Consider the following 26431-nt stretch of genomic DNA (forward strand, 5'->3'; position numbering starts at 1 on the left):
ATGACATTATTTCAGAATTCTCTAATTTTGTATATTTATAAAACATATATACTGCAATATCCTCGACACACGAAAGCATCAAGGGCTGACCAAAGTGCTCTATAGTTAAAATGACTAAAAACAACTTTTAACAATAAAAGTTATACAGAATACAGTACTATATTTTAGGGAACTTCAAAGCCAAGAGACTCAATCACAGTTCAATTTTTAATCCTGCCGTAGGGAAAGTCATGTCTCATCCTCTGGAAGCCACGGTAGGCTATGTGATGGTCTAAAGTACTGTAATTTGGATTATAGAAACAGTATCAGAAATTTAGAGAGGTGTCAAAACCCTTGCAAACCAACAACACTTTAAACTGGATCCTCTATGAGACTGCAATCCAACAGAGTAAAGTTAGTGCAAAAGTAACTCACATTTCTTTGATCTATTTGAAATAGAATATGATGATCTCAGATATCCTAGCTTTCTTGTCAGTTCATATCAGTCTGGTGTTTCTTGTGTGCTGAATGTTTTTTGTTTTATGCACCACTCCTTGTACTTGTTCTACTTCAAACACTCCAACCTAAGATCTGTGCTACCAAAATTTCACCACGCTACCAGAGGGGACTACACACTAGATATACAAATATAACTCAAGCCTACACAGACATTTTCCTTCCCCATTGGTGTCACTCTGATAACCTCTCTTCGTTCATGTTACCCAAATATCAAATTGTTGAAACTAGCTTTGAGAATAGTAAAGGTATGGCTAGAGCGGGACATTTCTTCTCTACAGGAACAGTTTCAGGATACTGACTGGAACATGTTTGCTTTACAGCACATATCATCAAATGTTCAAAAAAATCTGGAGAAATCTTTGTGAACAAAGGACAAGGGTGAAAATCAAGATTGTTGTATGCCTGTAATCTTCGAGCCCTCGGGCGGCACTGAATCTAAAACAGTAATGATTCTGTAATGGAAATCATTGCAGGGGCTCATAACACCTACATAAATCATTGTCTGTAAACACAGTCTGCCATGTCATCCACAAACGCAGGTTAAATCTCTATCATTCAGAGAAGATGAAATACCTGAACATGATCCAGAAATAGCACCAATCTTTACTTAATTAAAAAATGTACTTAGGCAAAGCATCATACTGCATCTATAACATGACTTTATAATGGTAGAGTCTAGATCCTTCACCTTTTGTGAACATTTAGCACAAAAGAAAAACACAACAAAGGACACCCAGAACTGGCGAGCAGCTAGAATCCTTTATGAGACACATATGAGATAACATTTCTTTCCCCAAACTTTAGCAACTGGTCTCCTCAGCTCCCAGATGTATACAAACATAAGACATGATGTTAGACAGCGGTAAACATGGCCCTGTCCCAACTTTTTTTCTCCTCAAAATGAAATATATTCTCAGTTTAAACATTAATTTTGTTTTATTGTGAGTAGAATATGAATTTATCAGATTTGCAAATCACTGAATTCAGTTTTTATTGACATTATGCTCAGAGTCGCAACTTTTTTGGAATTAGGGCTGTAGAAACTTGTTTTAAACATGTTTGGCACATCACTATATCATGTACCATAAGGTTTATAACATTTATCTTTTGCTCATCTCAACCTTTCTCACGGTGTTGCTGGCTGTGGGCAGTTCAAGGTCTCCTGATGATTTCTAAGCGCTTCGTATTGTCCCGCTCTAGGGTCAGAGGCTGTTATCTCACTGAAAGAACAAGGAAATGGTTCCCAATCTCTCTACAGTGTACTCTTTTCATCCTGCTTTTAATGAAATAAAGCTGCCCCCTAATCTGTATAGCGAAAACCTTGTACGCCATTATGCTGCCTGCATCAGGGATTGATTTCTGAGACATTGACATCAGCGAGTCTCAGCCGGTAAGAAGACTTAAAGCCACCGGTCTATTATACCTAGCTTTACTCCATAGTGCACATGACAAGCCTGCAGCATGCCAATTACTTTTGTTCTCGTTTCTCCTGACAGCCGAGGCACTCCACAATGCGACGGCAACCAAGTGGGACATTTTTTCTCGCAGCGAATTAAGCTTGGAGTTACAATACTTTAAAACTATTAAGTCTAATTCCACCCAGACCTCATTAAGTAATAAAGAGCTCCTTATGACCTTTTGTGTGATTGGCAAGCTGTGGTTTCTCACTGTACAAGCTGCATAGGGCATTATTATCAGACCTGTTGTCCAAAAATGCTTATTTACTACATTGTTCTTGAGGAAAAGACAGAAAAATGTGTAAATAAAACAAACAATGAATGAAAAATCACTGGACAAAAAAACCCCCAGGCCTGAACAGTTCTTTGACTTGAACATACAACATTAAACTCAACCAATAAACTCTAAAAACCCAAGTAATGATTTTGTTTTTGCAAATTGTTTTGCCTCATGTCCCGGTGCTGAAGTTGTTAAGGATCTGTTCTGCAAAAGGTGCCATCAATTTAACAGGATGTACTTTTCGTTTCTTGCGGCTAGACACGATGTATCAGCATATCAGATGCAGAGCTTATTGTGGCTGAAGAAAAAAAAAAAAAACATCCTTACACGTGGAAACTTTAAATAATATGACGATCAAAAAAAATTTAATAAAAAATGCATTAAAAAAACGATTAAAGCTAGAGTTGTGTGAAGCGTTATGACGAACGTTTTCGCATCCTGGCACCTCGTTCCGTAAATGTTCGCCGTACAGAAATATTTACTACATCAACGATTTCGCTTGGAGCATCAATCATCTGAGTCTCTGTGAATTTCCTGTCACTATACAAATGATAATGAATTACCTTACCTTCTCACTAACGAGTGACAAAGCATCAGGCAGCCATGACCGTTTATTATCTTTAGCGGCAGAACGCGTGTGACGGCGGGGATGAAAATTTCCTGTATTGTGTGGAAATTAAATATGACGTGGTAAAGCAAAAGGAACGCAAATGAGCCATCGGTTGTTGTTTGTGGTTGTAACGCATAGTGGTATTCGAAATCAGTTCTACATTTACTGTTTCACATGCAATAACAGGAGATGTACTTGCATAAAATGTAAATAAAAACCGGAGGAAGCATTTGTTGCTTTAAAATCTGCATGAAGCCTACCGTAATTTCCGGTCTATTAAGCGCACCCGTTTATAAGCCGCACCCACTGAATTTGACAAAGATTTTTATTTTGAACATAAATAAGCCGCACCTGTCTATAAGCCGCACTGTCTACACTGAAACTAATGAACTTTACACAGGCTTTAACGAAAGAGTGTCTGTTACACGGTGTAACGGGTGAAATATGTTGTGGCTACTTTTGGGAATAGCCTGCCGCCGCATTTTTCCGCTATTACTGCATGTGTGCAAGACCGAGGAATATTTCATTATTTTCTGATGCTTATTTCTAAGTTTCTTTGACTAACCCGTAACGCTGTTGCCAAGAAAAAAAAAAAGCACAAGTTTTGGAAACCTGTCTGTGCTTATATGATTTCTGTTGCAACTTGAGTTAGTGAGCTCTCCCTTCACCCAGACTCAACGCGTTACAACGGCTTGTATCTAAACAGTAGCCGACCGAGAAAGACATTGTTCACTGTCTTCCTCCTTCCTTTCACAACTATTTCTCTTGGGAGTTTTTCTTTTGACATCGCCGTGCGATTAAAAATTGCCGTGCCGATGCAGTGCAGCTCAGAACACAGGTGCGTTTTTTCGTTTCCGTTCGGAAATTTCATTGGTCTAACGTTATGGAGTTTAGTTTTTTGGCTTGAAGTTTGTGAAACCGGGAAAAACTTACTTATGCATATGATTGGTGGGAGAATCTAACAAAATACTGTAATTATTTTGTTAGATTCTCCCACCAATCATATGCATAAGTTTTAAATTCAATAGCATTTAAAAACAATTATGATAGTAAAAATGCTCTTTTAATGAGATATAAATATGTATAAATACATACAATCCCAATAAAATCTTCATAATAATACTGGTGGTCACTCACGCCTCATTTTCTTTAATACTCTGAACGAAACCCCCATTAAAGAAAGAAAAAATTATGTGGCCCTCACAGAAGTTTGGGGAACCCCGCTCGAAACTGATAAATAAGGAATTCTAAAAATCAAGGACAAAACAAACCACCAATCTGGGTCTCAGCCCCACTCCATACCATCAAAAAGCAATCTAAAGTGAGAAATGAGTAAAGATGTAAAAACTGTAATTATTCAGTTCCTCAGGGTGTTAAGAAGAAGAACTGTGAGACACCTCAAGGTGCTGCATACACGCATTTATCCTTATTCTAGCCTGGTGAATTGTCTGGACGGCTCAGTTTATGCAAGCTATTTTCAGCTTGACAAATGGACACCTTTCATATTCAGATCCGGAAGGTCTGTTTACGCCGACTCACACTCGTTCAATTCGACTCATGTAGCGCTTGCTAATCAGCTGACAAGTTGAATCTAGTTCAGCCAAGTTGAACGTATCGCTGGGGCCCTTGAAGACCCTGCTTAGCCCTAACTGTAGCATTGCCATGGTTTATTTAGATGTAATGGTGGAAAAAAAAAAAGGTTTCCCCATCAGATTTTGGAGGAAGGCTTAGAAATCTTTTGATATTTTATTACATTTTTTGAATCCAGCCAGCAGTTAAAGATTTGCTCAACAAGAAGCAAAGTACATCAAAACCACTGCGAGAAACCCAACTGTCGCCTTTGCCTTTGCTCTGGTGCTTTTTTATTTTTTTTTGAAAACAATTACATTTCCTCCAGGACACCTGCTCCCTGAAAGTCGTGTTTCGCTTCTTCTCCATCTTTCCTTCTCTCCTCACTTGTGGGACGACGAGATGACGAATTACTGCTCAAAGTCCCAATGGCCCCATTACCCTGAGCTGGGCCTAACGGAGCGTTCGTCCTTTTTGTCAGTAGCCGTCACCTGTTCTTCCCTGTCCACTGCCTTCCCCACTCCTTACCACCGCATTCCTCCACCTCAGACTCCCCCAGGGCTGCGTCTGTCAGACAGGAGGAGTGCACAGAGAGAAAAAGGGGAGGAAGATGGATGAGGAGTAACGTCTGGCATACAGCTTCACCCTGCATTTTGATGCGTGCTTTTACTGGTGCCTTCTGAATAACTCTGTAGGTTTGATCTCATTTTTATTTTTTGCAGCCTTAATTGTATGAGTATGGTTTAATGTGATTTTATCAGAATAGCAATAACCGGTATGTACAAAAAAACACTATCAGAACATTTCATTTCTGCATTTTATGAACACCTAAATAGACATTTTTTCTTCCGCTTTCAGTTATAAAAAAAACCCACGTGCCTGAGAAGGATTTCTAAAATTCAGCATTAGTGCGATCAAGGATCTGGTGTTAGCTGAGAAGGTCTGGACTATGCAGTCAGCATTCTAATTCCAAAAGTGGTCAGGTCAGTGAGGTTGAGTTCAGTAGTCTGTTCAAGTTTTTTTCCACTCCAACATTCACACACTATGTATTCAAAGAGCTTGCTTTGTGCACACAAGCGTCCTCATACTGGAAAAGGTTTCCAGGGAAGGGTCACCAAATGAGTATTGGAGTGAATATACTTTGTTGTATAATGGTACTTTCTTCTTCTACGACTCGTGTATCTTTCAGCCTACGTTCAACACGAGTCAAATACTCAAGTACTGTTCAAAGAAGATACTCAAAGACTTTTACAAAAGTCATAGTGGAATTGGTGACTTAACTCATCATGGAGTCAGTTTTGCAGTAATCTATACTTTTACTCAAATAAGATTTTCAGGTACTCCTCTCCCCTCTGAACTGACTTTCGTAGAAGATCCAAACTTGTTACCGATGAACCACATGAATGCAGGTATGTTCTGTATGTTACCTTATAGTAGTAGATGCTAGCTACAAGGCTACATGAACAGTTTCAGTGACCCTTACTGGCTACTTCATTAGGAACACTTGTCCATTCATTTGGTTGCCTGAATCAGTCAAGGAGCGATACAATCATGCAGATATAGATCAAGAGCTTCAGTTAGTGTTCACTTACAAACATCAGTGTGAAAAAAAATTAGTGATGGCTGCGAGTGCCAGATGGGCCGTTTGAATATTTCAGAAACTCCTAGAAACTTTCCATTTCCATAGAATTGCACCAAAAAACCCAAACATTGAAGGAACAAACATTGAGAGTTTATGAATTTGACAGCAACTCAAATAAGCACAAATTACAACCATAGTAATCAGAAAAGCATCTCTGAAACCATTAAACCTTGAGGTGGCTGGGCTACAGGTGAAGAAAAAACAAACCAGGTTCCACTCCTGTTTGCCAAGAACAACATTTTAAGACCATTAGACAAAACCGGAAAGTTCTGTTTTACAGTATTGTCCAGTTTGGGTGAGTCTGTGATGGATGTAGGTGCTTGTTCTTGGCTGACAGAAGTCAAACTTGATGTGAGATTCTGCTGTTGTAGAAGATCCACCATCAAGTTTTGATGTGTTCTGAGATGCTTTTTCTGAGTTACTATATCCTGCAGGTCAGCTCAGACCGGTCAGGTCATTCTTCTCTGATCTCTCTCTTCAACAAGGTATTCCAGCATTAAGACCTTCATCTCACACACAGGATTCACATCATTCTGTGTAAACTCGAGAGACTGTTGTGTATCAATTCTCAAATCAGCAGAATTTTAGAAACAACAAAGAGGTGTAGGAGGTCTTTATTGAACATTGCATACTTGCTACTGATTGGACATGGTGTATGATGTCTGAACAAAGGTTCAGACGTGGCAATAAACAACTGGAAAAAATAAGTGGTATTGATATTGGTATCAGCATTAAGTAGCCTCCACATTTGGAAAGGCTCCATCAAATGTCAACAATGAACGGGTCTGCTTGCACTCTAGACCTTTCACTATTTGAAAACATTTGGTGCATCATGAAATTCAAAACACAACAAAGGACACCCAGAACTGTCGAGCAGCTAGAATTCAATATCAGACACATATTGGACACATTACTTTTTCAAAACTTCAGCAACTGGCCTTCTTAGTACCCAGATGTGTACAGACAGCAGGCATGATGATACACAGTGGTAAACATGGCCCTGTACCAACTTTTCTTTGAGACCTGTTGCAGCCATTAAATTCAAAAAGACCTTTTTTTAGTCACAAAAATGGTATATATTCTCTTTTTTTTTTAAATTGTGAATAGAAAATGGGTTTATGAGATTTGCTAATCATTTGCATTCTGTTTTGTTATTTACATTGTGCACAATGTCAGATCTTTTTTGTATTTGGGGTTGTGTGCGATTTCTATTCACGACAAACGACACATTTTTATACTTCGACGCAATCTTTAGCAAGCACTGGCGACTAAATATTCGTCCATCAATTCACCCGACAAGGTCATCATTTTTGGATTGGATTTGCATTTACCTCGTCCTACCTAAACATCGGGACAACCGGAGCACAAAATGAAATGCTATGATGACAGCAAAGAAAAAAAAGCGAAAGAAATAAGACAAATACAATTTTTTTTCCCTTCCCCCCTTAAGACCTCCATATCAGTAAGGAAATGCTTGAGTTTTCTGACAGCCAGTGACACGAGATAAACACCGTCAGATGTGTCCGACGTGGCCGGTGGCAGCCGAGGTGCACTCGCATAACTAATCTGACAGAGTTGGGGGAGGGTAAGGGGTGCGTGGCTGGGGGGTGTTGGGGGGGATGAATTTGCTAACTTTGACATCAAAACGAACAAATCTTTCTGTAAAAAGCTCAACCCTACATATCTGCCATCTCTGTCACCGATTTATAGATTCAGCTCATCACGCTAACAGGTTATACTCAACTTGTCATGTTACAGCTGGTGGAGTTATTACTCATGATTGCTACTACTGAAGGTTTTTTTTTTTAAACAAACAACTGTAGCTCTTTCAGTAGGCAAAGCAAAAGTGACAATTAACACGATATTCGAGCTGAACGCAAATTTTACTTTACTAAAACACGTTTTTGTTCCGGAACCTCTGTACATATAGTCCCCAAATTACAATGGTTCGATTTATGATTTCCCGATTTCGAGTTCAGTTGTCTCGAAATTTGACAAATTGTGACGTCTAGACGACTGGGGCAGAGCGTCTCCAAAACTGCAGCTCTTGTGGGATGTTCCTGGTCTGCAGTGGACAGTATCTATCAAAAGCGCTCCAAGGAAGTAACGGCGACAGGGTCGTGGGCGGCCGAGGCTCATTGACGCACATGGAAAGCGAAGGCTGGTCCGGGTGGTCCGATCCAACAGACAAGCTCCTGTATCTGCTGAAGTTAATGCTGTTACTTCTCGCAGGGTCAGGACTGTTTTGGCAGCAAAAGGGGGACCAACACAAAATTAGACAGGTGGTCGCCTGATTGGTGTATATTCAATTTTTGAAGTGTGCATGTGGAGAAAAGGAAATAACTTCGACAATAAATTTGTACATTCTTTTATATAACCTTATTACCACTTTATCTGTGCAAAGCTGTTCCGCCTGATTGGTGTATATTGAAGTTACAACGGGGTCATTGCGGCACATCTTCATTGTAAGTCGAAGACCAGCTGTATAAAACAAAAAAAAGGGGGGTTTGTATGCGATCACTATAAATAACGTGGAAATTAAAGCGAGAGATGTTGCTTTTTTATGGCCTGTGTGTTATATTGGCTTTGAGGCATCCGTAGGACATTAGTTGAAATCGATTTCATAAATCAATATATCGTATAACAAATTTCCTGCTCGCGAACAGGAAGCCGGCAGAACTCGGACACACGTTATATTCCATCATGTTATTGAACACTAATATTCCGTCACTTGTTAGAGAACCAATAACGCATTTGAAGCGGTACATCGCTCTACATGACTTCTACGGTATAATGATGCGCCATTTGTGTCCGTCGCGATGTGTTACACACATACATGACATCGATGAAGAGATCTCTCGCCTGATATGGTTAATGCAGGCTAAAAGGCTTGTCAGTGCCATTGAGGAAAATCATTTACAATTTAATGCAAATTAATTGGGATCTTCTTGCTTTCCAGCGGGGCGGTTAATGGCTCGGTACCTGACAGTATTAATAATACTGTACATTATAATACCAACCATAACACAGCCTTTTTATTTTTCAACTTCTTTACCCACTTTAGAAAAATAGAAATCACATTTTTTCTAAATGTCTTGGATTGTGCCAAAGTGTGTTTTTCCAGCTGTCTAATGACTACGTTAATGCTGACGAATTTTCGGACAGCTCTTAAAAACAAACGAAAGGGCCCCAATATTATAGCGGTGCACTCAAGAAACACTTAAATGCCAACAGAAAACTCATTTTTCAGCCCATCAGGACTCAGGTGGCCATAGCAATGCAGGGTTTAATAAGAGCATGTCGGTGCTGTGAACTAAGTGTTCGGCAAAAAAAAAGTAAAGAAAAGAATGTGGTTAATGAATGTCATGTCTGTTGACCTTCTCAACTACCCATTGTCGGGATCTCTGAAAGGTTTCTAAGATAAAATTAGAACAGGGCTAAATCCTTGGCTACAGCAAAAAGACTGGATGTAGAGCAGATTTTCTTTTCTTCTGGATTTCTTAAACTCTAGTACGCAGTAAAACAGAACATGTAAAAAATATATTGGCCACCTGACAACAAAAGCCACGTGTTTTTTGAACATCCTACTTCATATTCAGTCCCCATTTGCTGTTATAATAACCTCTGCTCTTTTGGGAAGATGTTCCACTAGATTTTTTTACCTTCAGAGAGATGACGACCCTGTGAGGATCCCAAGACCCTGTGAGGATCCCAAGCCATCTAGAGATGTACAATCTCCAGTTGGAACCCACTTCATGAAGATTTTAGACTTTTGAGGATAAACAATCTCTTGAGACTCAAAACAACATTCCTTACATATGCTGTTTCTCCATCATTGACCATTTAAAATCTCTGGTATGAGTTTCTCAGGAGCTCCTGGTTACTCCATCTCTAACTGACTGTATAAGACTGTAAAAAGGACATTGCTCATGATATTTCTTACTCTCTTGTGTTTGTAATGTTTTAATAATTTAAAATCACACTCTTGGTATGAGTTTACACTTGATTTCATTGTGAAGTGTGCATGTGGAGAAAAGGAACTAACTTCTAGACAATAAACTTGCACATTCTTTTATACAACCTTATCACCTCTTTATCTGTGCAAAGCTGCTTTAAGACAATGTCCATTATAAAGCTAAACAATGAGCTATACAAAGGCCTGGGGTGCACCAGGAGGTTCAATTCATTCTTCATGGAGCTCTTTTTTGCACAGAGGCGTCGTTATGCTGGAACAGGTCTGGGGCTTGGGAGCATTGAAGAAGAATTTAATGCTAACTCATCCGAAGACAGACAGACAGACAGACAGACAGACAGACAGACAGACAGACAGACAGACAGACAGACAGACAGACAGACAGACAGACAGACAGACAGACAGACAGACAGACAGAAAGGAAGCCAGGCTAGAATAAAGAAAAAGAAAGAAAGACAGGGAGGGTGGAAGAAAGGAAGGAAGGATAAAATAAATAAAGAAAGACAGACAGACAGACAGACAGACAGACAGACAGGGAGGAAGGGAGGGAGAAAAGAAGAAAGCCAGGATAGCAAAAAAAAAAAGAAAGACAGGGAAGAAGGGAAAAAGAATAAAAAAAATAAAAAAAATAAATAAAGAAAGAAAAGACAGACAGACAGGGTGGGAGAAAGGAAGGAAGCCAGGATAGAAGAAAGAAAGAATAAATGAAAAAAAAAAGGGAGGGAGGGAGGGAGGGAGAGAAAAAGGAAGAAAGTCAGGCTAAAAAAAAGAAAAAGAGGGAGAGAAAAAGGAAGGAAGCCAGGCAAAAAGAAAGAAAAAGAGGGAGAGAAAAAGGAAGGAAGCCAGGCAAAAAGAAAGATAAAAAAAGAAAGACAGGGAGGGTGGGAGAAAGGAAGGAAGGATAATAAAGAAAGAAAGAAAGAAAGAAAGAAAGAAAGAAAGAAAGAAAGAAAGAAAGAAAGAAAGAAAGAAAGAAAGAAAGACAGACAGACAGGGAGGGAGGGGGGGAGAAAAGAAGAAAACCAGGATAGCAGAAAGAAAAAGAAAGACAGGGAGGGAGGGAGAAAAGAAGGAACCAGGATAGAAGAAAAAAAGAAAGAAGAAAAGAATGAAAGAAAAAACTCACTGTAAAGTAGAATCCCATCGAGGGCCTTTACTTTCACAGTAAGTTGAATGCTAAGCGGGGGTCTGGAAGACGTGTTCTCGAAGCCTGTATCCAGTGACGTTAAGGGCTGAAGCTCCAAGTATGAAGAGCCACTAAATAAAGGGGAGCGTATGGAGGTTTCTGAGATAAAGAGGTAAAAAAAAGGAAAGGTTGTTGATTAATGACAGTCAATGAGCCCAATTACTGTGATAGTTAAAAAACACATTAGCGCACACACAGTGCTGACAACACTTCATTATTCACTCGTTCATCAAGCGCGTTAGTTCGGATCATTAGCGCTGACAGGCTTTTTTGCTTAAACCGTTCTCCACACTGTTTGGTTTTAAGATGCCTGAGTAGCTACAGCCTGGTTAAGGATTCAAAGAGTTAGGCCTCCTCTGACACCGAGCTCACAAGCAAAGGTGGGAGGAGTCCCATCATTCCCTGCGTAAGGCCACCGTTATCTCATTGAGGATGACAGATCTCTGTGACTTTGGGCAAACAGACTGGATGAGGCTCAGACATTAGTCATCGTTTCTCTGTGGCAACCCTTATCTTTTTTTTTTTGCCAAAGGGCAAGGTATGTAGTGCTGTCACGCAGCACTGGTGGGTGATGTCATAAGATTTGAGATGGAAGGCCCCAGCTAGGCTAACCAATAAGCCTGAGTCAGCAAAGACACCAGTCATCCTTATTCGTTGTACGCGACGCGATTTCAAACTCAACGTTTAGGGGACATTATCTCCTGTATCAAACAAGCACCGAAAAACCTCGGTTTAACGATACCCCGCAGTGCTCTCTAACTTCTGCAAGAACTTTCTAAGGAAAGCTTTTCCCCCCCTTCAGTATCTTCATCGAGACACTAATAAAATAAGTATTATTTCACACACTGCGAACTCTGATCAAGGTGGCAGCACTTGGCTGTGCCGCACTGCAAGCATTTTTTTTTTCATGTGAAAAATTAATTGGCCTTGGCGAATAACATCAATTTTACTGTGTCTCGCACAACTATTTACCCGCTGAGCTTTTCCACATTTTTGTAGTCTTATTACCTGGAACAGAAATGGATTAATATAGCGCGGGTTCATAAATCTGCAGAAAATAATATTCGTGGAGTAAAAAATAATAAAAACATACAGTATCCAACAAAAGTGAGTACGCCTCTCACATTTCAGCAGCCATTTTCGTAGACCTTCTCCAGGGAATTAAACTTATATATTTACCCATATATTTACCGAGAAGTCAATGTGCAGTTTGTATAGCAGTACAGTAGAGTATGCTCCTCTAAAAATAACAACATGCAGCCATTATTGTCTTAATAACTGGCAACAAAAGTGAGTACACCCTCAGTGATAACAGCTGTACGTCGTGTGACCGTGCAAAGCCACACGTCCAATTCATCATGTTTGTTTTTGTCTGTTTGACAGAACCATACAAATGTGTGTATCTTGTATTAGACCGTACCGCGCACACTCCAACAAGTCGGTTTGCATCACCATCATCCCAGAAGGAAGAATCTTCGGAATCTGGCACACAAATAAAAAAACCCGTCCAAGACTATAAAATTGCTGGAACCTTGTCATCTGGTGTAAGATAGACTTGTTTTGTTCAGATGGTGTCCAGCATGTGTGGCAACACCCTGGTGAGGAGAACCAAGAAAATTGTGTCTTGCCTACAGTCATGCATGGTGGTGGTAGCATCATGGTCTGAAGATGCATGAGTGGTGCTGGTACTGGGGAGCTGCGGTTCATTGAGGGAAACATGGATTCCAACATGTACTGTGAGATTCTGACGCAGAAAACAGACGCCCTCCCTTAAGAAACTGGGCCAAAGGGTAGTTTTCTAACATAATAACGACCCCAAACACACCACCATAATGACAACTGCCTTGCTGAGGAAGCTAAATATGATGGTAATGTAAAGTGGCCAAGTATATCTCCAGACCTAAACTCTATTAAGCACCTGTGGGGGCCTCCACAAGCAGAGGTGTAAAAGCACCATGTGTCTAACATCCAGCAGTTACAGTATTTTCAGAGGACAGTAAATCGTCCCTTGAGAAGATACACTACAATGGTGGCTGAAATGTGAGGGGGGTATTTATTTTTGTTAGATACTGCATATACAGCAGCGGTACTGTAGTCCCGACCTTATAATTGAGATGCGTTCCGTAACTTTAAAGTCCAGACATGGCCTTCCCAGGAATCTTAAAGAATGGTGATCATTATGTGGTAGTTTACTGTCATTTCTTAAATAATTCAACATATGACGGTACATAATTTAGCAAAACAAAGCAATTTACACTACCATATTGTATAATATTTATTTACAGTAATTATGTGACAGCGGGCATGTAGACGAACGACGGATAGCGAGCTCTAATCCAGTGTACGGCGATGCTGATAAAAAGGAGGGAGACAAGAGCTAAAATTGGGTTTTGAAACAATAAAAATACAAAAATATGCTTTTTAACACCGAATTCGGTCGACTGCTGGTAAAATTAAGGCAACTCACAAGGCGGGAGATGTGTACATCCTGGCAGCGTCCCTTCCTAGAGGAGGTTCTCTTCCATTTCATATCAGAGCAACTGGGAAGGGGGGTATAATTAAATCTAACAAAAAGCTTTTAGGCTTTTGCTTAAAGTTTATTTTCACAAAGAGCAGAGTCAAAAATGTTCCTCTCTCAAACATGGATGAAGATCAGGGTATTTTCAATTCAAAAACACAATTCAAAAGTGTGATTACAAGACAAGGTCGGGTCAGAATCAAAGCTAAAATGCCACGCAAAGTGCCAGGAAATGAAAGATTAGGCGGTCATACACAACAGCACATTCCAGAACAAACTGCACAGTAGGTTCAAGATTTCACTGAAGTGACTTTTATATCAAGAACCTGAATGTACTTAAATGCCACAACACAAGCCAAGATCTGAACCTGCCCAAGAATCCGTGGCAACACCTGAAAATTGCACCAGCACTCCCTATCCAGTGAAGTCCTGGATTTTGTTTATGTTTATGTCAACATAATAAAAGTATGATGTTATAAATGATGACAAAGTTAATATTGAATCATGCTCCTGAGGTAGCAGTGATTCTTACTGGACCCACCGGATTTATCCCGACACCCTACTTCTGGATGAAGTTCTCTTCAGTACTAAAACCACACGGTGCAGCTAAGGATGGTTCCACATGAACAGCCTAAAGATCCATGAAGTTACAAACCAACTTATAAGAATGGATTTGGACTGTAATTATGTCTGTTGTAATGCTTAGTCCTGCAATTGGCAAGAATTGTTCTGCATTTAAGCACCAATCGCTAAACAGTTCACCTCAACAAATGATAAAACTATGATGAACATATGTTTGATGCCCTCCAGATGATGACAGGTTCCTTTTTGAGTCTGATTCCTCTCAAGGATTTTTCCTCAGGAATCTCAGGAGTCAGTTTTTTTTCTCTTGCTTCAGTCACAATTGGCTCACTCATTAGAAAATAAACTTATATTAGAGACCAGCTTATAAATTTCACATTTATTTCTGGTTATCTCTGTAAAGCTGCATTGGCCAATATCCCAAAGTTCAATTAATTTCGCTTTTAAGAAATATATACAAAGAATATATACATTTGTCTCTAATGAGTGAGTCAGTTGCAACATTGGCAGGGAAAAACTCCCTGAGACTTCATGAGAAAGAAACCCAGACACAAAAGGGAACCCGTCCTCATCGTCAACACCGAATGTCCCTTTATTAATTGAGGTGTGCTATTTATTTTTGGACGCTTTAATGCAGAACTGTTCATGCAACATGTGGTCCTGAGCCGTTGTAGTAGACTGTTGATACTCATTACAATCGAAATCCAGTCTCAAAGATCCTGAGTTGCTCTGGAACTACATGGATCTTTAGGCTGTTCATGTGGAACCATCCTCAGCTACAAAAAAAAAAAAAAAAGAATCAGCAAAGTCCAATAATTTATATTTTCATAGAAGCCAAGAAATGGTGAGTGAGTGAGACAGTAAGTAAGAACAGAGACCGGAGATTCAGTTTAAGACACCGGCTTTGCTCCTAGCGTTCCCCACAGAGGTGAGACTGACAATTTGAACAATGAGAAGTGTCCCATTGGACACCGGGGCACATTTATGAGAACTGAAGACAGTGGTAATGAGGCGTTCGAGGAGGTCAGAATCAATATGGGAACGAGACTGAATAATTTGCTGCTCCACTGCTTTGCTGGCTTGGGTTGAGTCATGTGATCTCACTCCTACTACTCCTCTGTGCTACTTTATGCAGCTTATATGCTTCATAAACTTTAAGCCTCGTCACTGACCTCCTGAGCAACATCAGATGAAACACTTGAACGAAAAAAGTAAAAGTCAGGAGCCTCGATAATCTGCACCCCCTGCATTTGTGCTGTCATTATTGTTGAAATAAAAACCAACCTGTTCTCACACCAAATTCAAATCAAAGAAATCAAATGTAATTTTCTCTAAAAGACTTCGCCAGCATGTAAATAGCTTTTGGAACTTGGGAGTTCTCAGTCGTTCAGATGTGCCACTGCTTCTGGTGTGTTTGCGGCGACGCTGAGGGTGCGCTCAAGCAAATTTCCGAATCCCATGAAGCGTTCAACCCAGACAGCATGCCAGTCAGACTGACAGAGCTTTCGTTTACTGTGATTTGCTCTCCCTGGTGAAACAAACGAAAAAAAGCAACTTGCTACAGCACACTTTTGTCTACATGGAGCCACATAAACGATCGTACACTTACAGAAAAAACAGAATAGTCTTCAATGTCAGGGGGGAGGCTCAAACCAGGGGTCAACTCTGAACCTGAATGAAGAGACATACTCGGAAATGCAAAAGTAAATAAACCCATAGATTCATTTAACAAAAAATATCCAAAATTAGAGAACAAGCCCCAAAAAACACAGGCCCCAAAAATCCTACAACAAAAGAACAACTAAGGAAAGAAGATTTTAAATCTTCTTTCCTCAGTCTTTTTTCCTCAGTCACTCAGGTTATAGCAAAAATACTCCAAAAAAGTCTTCACAGGGCAAGAAACACAAACTTGAAAAACAAAGAATTATACCAGGCAACTCAAGAAAAGGCAGGAGACTTGGGAAATCAAACATGGGAAACAGACCACACAACATAGAACAGAACTTCTACACACAACATTTACAGCATTTAGCAGGTGCCCTTATCCAGTCCGACTTACATTTAGCTCTTTCAAACAACTGAGCAGCTCTGGGGATAACCCTCTTCATCGAGGGCCCTGAAATGGCAGTTCCAGTGAATGGGATTTGAACTGACAACCTTTGGATCCAAAGGGGAATGCCTCAGCCATCACCTCACTACAGGCTAACAAGACTCAGGTGAAAACAATGAGAGCTAACAAGGGACTCAGGAACACTCTGGTGACATCTGGTGGGGAAAAAAACAAAACAAAAACTACTAGATCATGACAGATATTAGTATAATTTAATAAATCCCAATAGTACTTGTGTTTAAAGGTGGGAAGGTGGTACCTCAGTGGTCAAAACATTGAGCTTTGGATAGGAAGCTTACAAGTTCAAAACGCAGCACCACCACCAGTTGCCACTGTGGGACCCTTGAGAATGGACTTTAAGCCTTAACTGCTCAGTTGTAACTCGCTCCGGATAGGGAAATCTTCCAAAATGGCATAAATGTATATGTAAAGGCTTCTTAATGGTAATTTGCTTCTGTACATCGGTATATTTTCATTTACCTCTGTAATATTGAAATTTGAGGGCTAAAAGACTTGGGACATGGCCATGTTTACCACCGTGTGGCACCTGTGTATACGTCTGGGAACTGAGGAGACCAGTTGCTGAAGTTTTGAAAGAGGAATGTTGTGATATGGGTCTGATACACAGTTCTGGGTGTCCTTTGTTTTGTTTTAAAATTGTAAAGGCTTTTTCGCTAAGATTTGCTTCTGTACTTTGGGATATTTCTTTTTCCCTTCGACACACGTCTGTGTGAGGTCATGCTGAAATCTTACACTGCACAGCAGCCAATAGCATTCCAGATATGTCTATGAATTATAAAAAGTTGGTAAAGCTTTAAATGTTGCCCATCAAAATGTCAATCAAAATCAACTTTTGCTTTTTTTTTTCTCTTAGCCAAATGTAAGAAGAGACAATAGTTTACAGGAAGAGACATGGCTGAAAACTCAGTCAACCTAAAAAAAAAAAAAACCTGTTAATAAGCTGCTGGACGCATCTGGCGAGAAAAAGCATTCAATGAACTAATCAGTAGATTTGCATGAATATGAGGCAGAATATGAGGTAGGATGTTCACATATAATTTGTATTTTTTTTTTTAGAAATCACATCTTGTTGTCCTTTATACGACTAAGCACCCAGCACACGAAGCTGCCAAACACCTAATTTGATTTCCAAGCCGTTATATATACTGCGGCATATGAAAATTCTTCCTTGAAAATCATCCAAAAAGATATTTTTTGACTTACTGTAAAATTACTGATAAATGCAATACATCTCTATTTCTCTAGTTTATTTAGATTTTTTAAAATATGTAAATTAGGCATACAATTTAACACCGTACTTCTCATATGCACAGTGCACACGGCATTCGAGATTTCAAACAATCAACTCTGCAGTTTTCAACCTTAAAGGTTACTGATAATCAAACCGAAAGCTTTATTTGGAGTTCAGATGATTACATCTTCACCGAAAAAGTCATTTCAAGCACTAATCCCAACAAAATTGCTTCTAAATGACACAGAGGCGCATTTATATTAGGGTAATCACAAATATATGGAAATATGAACGATCCGTTTTGTATATTTCTTTCTTTCATTTGTAACTATGATGAATGATATATTTATAAAAAAAAACACAAGGTTTTTTAAGGGGTGCTTTGAGAGCGGAGGAACGTGACCGGGAGACGACGAGAGTTCAGAAAGACCTTCAGCGAGCTCAACCCTGGAGAACAACCCACATGATCTCACTTCTGCGCCCACCCTACTCGCCAGATTCGGCTCCTGCGGACTTTGCCCTCTTCCCGAAGATAAAGATCCAGAGTGAATCGCAGAAGGTGCTCGGCACGAATTCGAATTCCAGAAGTGGCAGGTACGCTGGGAGCTCTGTACTGCTGTGAACTTTTAAAAGGTGATGGTGTGCAAAACAAAGATAAAGTACGTTCTTATAAACAGAGTAAGTCTCTGAACTTTTGATACCACCTCCTATATTATATAAGTATTATTTAAGCATCTAAATGTACACAAAAAAAAAAAAAAAAATGTAGCCATTTAGATTCAAGAGAACATGTTTCCCATCATAATACAACTTGTGATCCATCGAGAGTGGTATTAAAGTGAGCCTGTTCTTGCAGGACGTATTCATTGTAATCTCTAAGGGACCTGGGTTTTGATTCTGGGCACAGGCGAGAGTTCAGGGTTTGGGATTGTTCTCAATGCATTAAAGCACATGATCCAATCATGTTGGGTACTCCAAATTCCTCTCCACTGCTTTTCCTTTTTTTTTTATACCCACCCTAAGGCATCTAGAGGTTGGGCCTCTTGAAGATTTCAGACCTTCTCAAAAAATGCCGAACCTGCAGGGATCACGAGCCATGATCAACATCCTTTTTAATCAATACTCAAAATAACATTCTAAGTACCGCAATTTCCGGACTATTAAACGCACCCAAAAATAAGCCGCACCCATTGAATTTGACAAAGATTTTTATTTTGAACATAAATACGCCGCACCTGTCTATAAGCCGCACGTCTACACTGAAACTAATGAACTACACAGGTTTTAATGAAAGACAGTGTCTGTTACATGACTTGTATCTAAACAGTAGCCTACCAAGAAAGTCATTGTTCACTGTCTTCCTCCTTCCTTTCACAACTATTTCTCTTGTGAGTTTTTCTTTTGGCATCGTCGTGCGTTTAAAAATCACCATCGGTGAAGCTTTTCTCCCGATGCCGTGCAGCTCAGAACACAGGTGAAGTGTGTGTTTTCATGCCCGGTTGTTTTCAGCGTGACGAATGATTCACATTTCCTGTAGACAGTCCGAGTGAGCGGCAGGTCAAACGTCAGAGGAACATCATCCATATTTATGATGTGGTGTGGCCCGATTCAGTGGGAGCGCATCTGATTTAATATCAAGAGTTTCATTGGTTCACCTGAACCCGTTCCGCAATTTCATTGGTCTAATGTTATGGGGCTCAGTTTTTTGGTTTGCAGTTTGTGAAACCGGGAAAAACCCCGGAAAAATCCATAAATTAGCCGCTTCGTTGTTTAAGCCGCAGGGTTCAAAACGTGGGAAAAAAGTAGCGGCTTATAGTCCGGAAAATACGGTATGCTGTTTCATCAGCATTGAACATTTAGTTGTCTGTCATGGAGCAGTTGGTGTTAAAACTACTGTATAATGGTCTCAGATGTTGAGCTGATATGAGTCGCTCAGGAGCTCCTAGTTCCACAACTCCAACTGAGTGTATACGAGTGTATAAGAGTGTATCACACACTTCGTCACACAATCTTTTCCACTCTTCGCTGAAATTTTAATATTTTATAATTAAACTCTTGGTGTTACCAAAATGACACTGGGTTCCCCTTTGGACAATGGTTGCTCTCAAGGTTTCTTCCACATAATATCTAAGAGTTTTTTCATTGCCACAGTCGCCCCAGGCTGGTCATCGGGGATAGATACTTTGTTTTTCTAGAATTCTTTCATTCTGTATAGTTGCTTTTAGAGATGTCCGTTGTTAAAAAACGCTATAGAAATAAAATTGGTGCATTTGAAGTGTCAATTCAATGACCGACTTTTTTTTTTTTTACCCCAGTGTACCTGCTAGAATTTGAGGATATGTTCTTAGCACACATTTCACCATATACAAAGTTTATAGTCCCGATATAACTTTTTTTTCAAAAATTATTAGATATAGTAATATATAAATATAAATACATACCAAAAAAAAAAAAAACCCAAAGCCAAACTAATGCCAGGGCAGATTCGCAGGATGTGTGTTTAGAGATTTCGGAGAGCTTTACGAGAGTGATGAACCATGAGATAAGCAAAGATACACCCCTGATGGATAGATGGAGAGGAGAGAAAATAAACATGTCACGATACAAGAAGCAAGGCAGCCTCAGGCACGAGTGATTAAGGGCACATTGGGGAACAACCGGCTGGCAAGAAAAGAAAAATATATGAAGAAAACAGGGCTAAAAGATAATTTTTGACAACAAGGACTGAATATTTTGTAGTGTATGCATTGGTCATGCATTGCTAGTAGGTATCCAGTGATTTGCTGAATAGTAAATTACATTGTTAGTCATAATTATTGGATATTAGACTAAATTTGTCACATTACTAATCATTTTACTTGATCTTCAAAGAATGAATCGAAATTATTGGTATTTCACTGGATATCAGAATCAATTACTATTACTGAGAATTAGACTAAAGACTTCTTATCTGTTGAACTGCATATTAAATTTAATTATTTTTAATATTACTGGATATAAGACCTAATTCTTAACTGTTGTACTAGAAATTAAAATTTAATATTTGCCATATTACTGGATATTAGATTTAATTCTTATTTAAAGCAGTGGATATTAAATAAAATTAAATTATTAGCCATATTATTAGATAATTAATTCAATTAATTTGGCATAGAACTGGATCTAAGTTCAAATTCCTATCTATTGTACTGGATATTAAATAAAATTAATAGCCATATAATTAGATCATTTATTTAATTATTTGCCATATTGCTGGATATAAGACTTAATTCTTATCAATTGTACTGGATATTAAATTAAATTCAATCAAATTATTAGTAATATTATTAGATAATTAATTCAATATTTGGCCATATTACTGGATATTAGACTTAATTCTCTTTTAAAGCAGTGTATATTAAATGAAATTAAATTATTAGCCATATTATTAGATCATTAATTCAATTAATTTGGCATAGAACTGGATATAAGTCCAAATTCTTTTCTATTGTACTGGATATTAAATAAAATTAATAGCCATATTATTAGATAATTAATTTAATTATTTGCCATATTACTGGATAGAAGTCCAAATTCTTATCTATTGGACTAGAAATTATTTGAAATAATTAGCTATATTTTTAGATAATGAATTCAATCATTTGCCATATTAACCAAATGGATATTAACCAAAATTAGTCATATTACTGAATATTAGACTCAATTATTATTTATATCATATATTATACTACTAGACACCAAACTAAATTATTTAGTCATATGACCATATAATGAAATAATTTAATATCCAATATGGCAAGAAGGCAAGGAATGCTTTCCCAAATCTGTGACTCGAGTAGCAACCCCCCGAAACAATCCCCCAGTCATCGAATCTTCACGTGGTCCAACTTCAATTAATCGAGGTTAAGAAAACACTAACAGCAATAACAACGAACATCTGCATGGTGACAGATGGAAAAGGTGTGAACGCTACAAAGGGCTCTCAAAGGAATAATAATAATAATACTACAAAATGCTTAGCAAGGGAATTAATGAACGAATCGATCATTCAATCAGTTACCGTATCAAAAGGTCAACGACGCGTGATAAACGCGCGATTATGGGATGTTTCCCGTCGGAAAGGCGTGCGAGCCAACCCGTCAGACGGAACACACCCGCTGCTTTTCGCACTCTGCCTGGAGAGACAAATGGCATTTCCGAGGATAACTTAAATATCTGCAAATTAGCACTTTGAGAATAAATTGCAGAGGTGCCAGAGAAAAGGCAAGAGAGAGATAGAGAGATAGAGAGGGAGAGAGAAAGAGAAAGAGCGTTGGGGGGGAAAAACGGGCCATGAGTTATTGGGAGGGGAAACGAGGGCACTGTTTGCCTTCACAGCCTTTCCGATAATGGCTCGCTCTGTGTCTGTGTGTGTGGGAACGCGAATGAAACATTAGTTCATTAAGATTTACGAGTCACAAGCACGCGTTCAATGTTAGGATTTAAGTACACACTTTTAGTAGACGCAGTGACAATTAATTAGCCTAATGCATCAGCAGCTCCCTGAAAGGACAAACAGAGAAGACAGACAAACAAATATGCAATATCAATATGCTCTTTAGCTGGAAGCCGTTTCGAATGCAACACTTTCGCGGCCCCGAAAATTTATGCGCAAAAAAATACAAAATGGAGCCAACAATAAAACAATAAAAGGGCGCATTATATACCTAATTAATTCCCTGACACGAAGCTTGGCCTGTGTATACTTCTTAAAGCAAGCGGCAAATTCTCGCATCTCGGAATCCCACAGGAGCGTTCATTTGAACCAAAAAGTGGAAAACTCAGGGGATTAAAAATAAATAATGCTTTCATCTTTACTTGCAATTAGGCAAATTGATTATTAAATTCTGTGAGCATTTGCAAATTGAGTATTAAAATTCACAATCCTGGCTAATGCAAATCAGACTGTCCTTATTAGATATACAGTATTTGGACAGCAGACGATATAACCATATATAGTTATTTCCCGAACTGTTACCACAAAGTTGGAAGAAGTCAAGTCAAGTCAAATTTATTTGTATAGCGCTTTTCACAACAGACATTGTCTCAAAGCAGCTTTACAGAAAACAACAGTGAAGGTGAATGGTGTGCGTTTGTCCCTGATGAGCAAGCCGTGGCAACAGTGGCAAGGAAAAACTCCCTTAGATGATATGAGGAAGAAACCTTGAGAGGAACCAGACTCAAAGGGGAACCCATCCTCATATGGGTGACATCAAGAGTTTGGTCATAAATCTTTCAACAATACAGAACAATTTGTGATCATCATAGATCCAGCATCAGCTTCTCCATGCCAGGGCCTTTAAACACTCGGCATCTACTTCTCCATGATCATCCATAGGTCCTTCACGAGGTGGGACGTGACTGGAGCTGGCCAAACCTCAGGAAGCCTCGGGATGGGGAGAGAAAGAGAAGCAGTGGAGAGGAATTAGCGTAGCTGCTGTTCATGATATTAACAGCACAAGTTGATAATGTGCATGTGATCAGATGTTCTGGAGCACAAGGTTGTGATGTGATGTGTGTGATGTGTGTTATGTGTAGGCTTTGCTAAAAAGATATGTTTTTAATCTACACTTAAACTGGGAGAGTGTATCTGAACCCCGAACACTGTCAGGAAGACTATTCCAGAGTTTAGGAGCTAAATGTGAAAATGCTCTACCGCCTTTAGTGGACTTTGCTATTCTAGGAACTACTAGAAGCCCAGAGTTTTGAGATCTCAGGGAGCGTGACGGATTGTAGCGTGTTAAAAGACTGGATAGATACATGGGAGCCAAACCATTTAGTGCTTTATAAGTCCGGAAAGAACACAATTGTATACGATGTAAAGGACTACACTTGTACTACAAGACCCCATGACGATGCCCCTGTCTGGGGCAAACAAAGGCAGCACCTTGAATATATGCTTTACACAGGTTGGAGTTGAAGATTTTCTGTTTTGGGATAAATGTGAACGCTGACTGCACCCCAAACCTCCTCACCTCGCCTACATCCGTTCCTGACTTTACCAACACCCTTATGGCTGAAGGAGCACAAATATCCACAAAATCAATGCCTTTCTGTCTGTCTGTCTGTCTGTCTGTCTGTCTGTCTGTCTGTCTGTCTGTCTGTCTGTCTGTCTGTCTCTCTCTCTCACTCAATCTACATCTATCCATCTATCCATCTATCTATCTATCTATCTATCTATCTATCTATCTATCTATCTATCTATCTATCTATCTATCTATCTATATCCATCCATCCATCCATCCATCCATCTCTCAATCTACATCCATCTATCCATCCATCTCTCAATCTACATCCATCTATCCATCTATCCATCTATCCATCTATCCATCTATCTATCTATCTATCTATCTATCTATCTATCTATCTATCTATCTATCTATCTACACCTGCGTTCTAACAGCTATGGCCTGTTTGTGTTTATGGCCGACTACATGCTCATCAATCAATATGTATAATTCAAAGCCATGAATGTTCTCAGTAAAGGCCGTAAATGAAGCTATGAATGATATTAGCATAAATCCATATTTGAACTCCAATCCCACAAAGACCGAAAGATATACCCGAGCCGCCTCGTGATATTCGAGACGCGTTACGTTTAACATTTCAACCCCCGAGATGATGGAATTCGAGATATAATCCGCGCCGGAAAGTCCGTCTCAGAACGATGTTGATGAATAACTATAACGCGACTGCATATTGTCGGTTTAAATGCCCCCGGGGATATAAAAACGGCCAGATCGCGCTAGTTTAACTACTCGATTTAAATCGCTCGATCAAAGAGTGTTCATTAAAAAAAGGAGGCATGCTCATCTCTTAGTGCGTATAAAATCTTTTGTGTGTTATAAAAACGCTTTATTGAGTGTTCCTACTGTTTTGCATGCTTATATTAGCGCAGTAAAAAGTATACAACATATCCTAAAAATATAGAACATAAAAATGAAAGAAAATCATACGTGGAAATGTAGATGCGCTACAATCCTTTATACCATGCATGATGCATGTGTGTGTCTCAGAAACCCACTGGTCAGTGATGTATAGCATATGGCACACTTTGATTGCTGCTCGAATTCAGTCAAAGTTACGCAGTTAACATCAATCGTGGCCTGCGTTTGTGCCGAACGCTTTTAATTTTTTATTTTTATACCGCAAGCTGAGAGAAAAAGACAAAGCTTTTTTTTTTTTTAAGTGCATTAAACGTTATGGGCCCCAATTAGCTTGGATGTAAACGCTGATATTATACACCACAGCGGCTTCCTGTGATGTCGCTCATCGCACGTTCACGGCAGCCGAGAGACTAAACGCTCCTTCGGTGTGATCAAACTTTAAATGAGATGTTTCCCGAAGAACATTAGGTCTAGGGGAAAATTAAACTTCTACAAATAGTGTCCGTCTTTGGAGAAATTTGTTCTGGGGGGAAAACGAAGCCACCTGAGAAGCAATAGCACCATTAAGATGAAAGGTAGCCCTCTCTTTTTCTGCACCATGCTGAGAACAACGACAACAAAAAAAATAGGTTGTAGCAAAACTCATCCGGAAACCGCAATCACGAAGACCGCGGGCGTTCGCACACGTACGCACTCGCAAACACACACACCGTAGAAAAATCATTTTAGATTTGATCTATTATTTATTAATATAAGTTTGAAATAATGCGCAGGTATAAATTTTAAAGCTATTTTAACATCATCTCACACAAGAACATTCCCGGAATAAGTACCTTATTTGTCCATTTTCAGTCACTTAAAACATTGTGTTATCGATACCTAATAACAGGATTCAATTTGTCCCTTTAGTGGCTAAATGACGATCACGAAACAGCGCTAACTAGAGGCGGCCAATACAAATGCTCACAGAATGAATTTTCTCGTGATGGCGACAAACTTTTTTTTTTCCTCGTCATTACGTCTTAATTTTCTCTCTGCCTTCACATTATAAAATTTTTTTCTCCTAATCATGTACAAAAGACGAAAGTTGTTTTCTCGTTGTTATGTCTCAATTTTCTTGTGATCTCAAAATAACAAAAATAGTTTTATCCTTATCACGACTTTATTTCCCTGTGTTTTCGGCAATTGTAGCTTGTTGTAGAGGCAGTATCATCATGGTTCGTATTTACCGCGGGAATTTGGTAACTTTGGCAGAGATTTCAGACGGCAAAGCGTATTTCCATGATATACACCAGAAACATTCCCGAGGTGCGAGATTTTCTCGCGATACAATCACGTCATGAGAACACGGATTGTTCACGTTGCGATCACGAGGAAACTACTTTTGCTACGTTGAGATCCTGAGGAAAATTAAGTCGGGATTATACATTTGTGATGTAAAGATCACGAGAAAACTACTATTGCTTTGTAGAGATCACAAGAAAACAGCGTTTGTGATGTCGAGAAAACAGGAAAGAAAAAATATTTGATTGCATGGCCTCTTAGGACTTCTGAGACTCAAGAGGAAAATTGTATTGTTCATTTTTTTTTTTAAATAACAATAAAATAATATTTAATTAGAATAAATTATAATTAAGACATTTACACTTGGTGCTGGGGAGGTGGTCCAATAGCTCAGTGGTTAAGAGATTGAGCTTGGGATCGGAAGGTCAAAATCCCGGCACCACCTACGTTACCACTACTGGGCCGTTCCAGCAAGGAAACAGAAGTTAAAAATAAATAAATGAATAAAAACCTCAGCACAAAGTAACTCCGAGCTGTGAGATTT

At 39.2% G+C, this 26431-nt stretch overlaps 1 protein-coding gene across 2 annotated transcripts in view; it reads right to left on the reverse strand.

Annotated features, from left to right (window-relative positions):
- Positions 1-26431, reverse strand: part of eys (eyes shut homolog) — a 307099-nt gene that overhangs the window by 88523 nt on the left and 192145 nt on the right. For both annotated transcript variants that reach the window (XM_083532265.1, XM_083532266.1), the window contains one exon: positions 11156-11314. In XM_083532265.1, coding sequence (XP_083388391.1) covers positions 11156-11314 — 159 coding nt within the window. The remainder of the gene's footprint in view (positions 1-11155; positions 11315-26431) is intronic.

Source organism: Silurus aristotelis, assembly GCF_946808225.1.
Source record: "Silurus aristotelis genome assembly, chromosome: 27".
Taxonomy (NCBI): Eukaryota; Metazoa; Chordata; class Actinopteri; order Siluriformes; family Siluridae; genus Silurus; species Silurus aristotelis.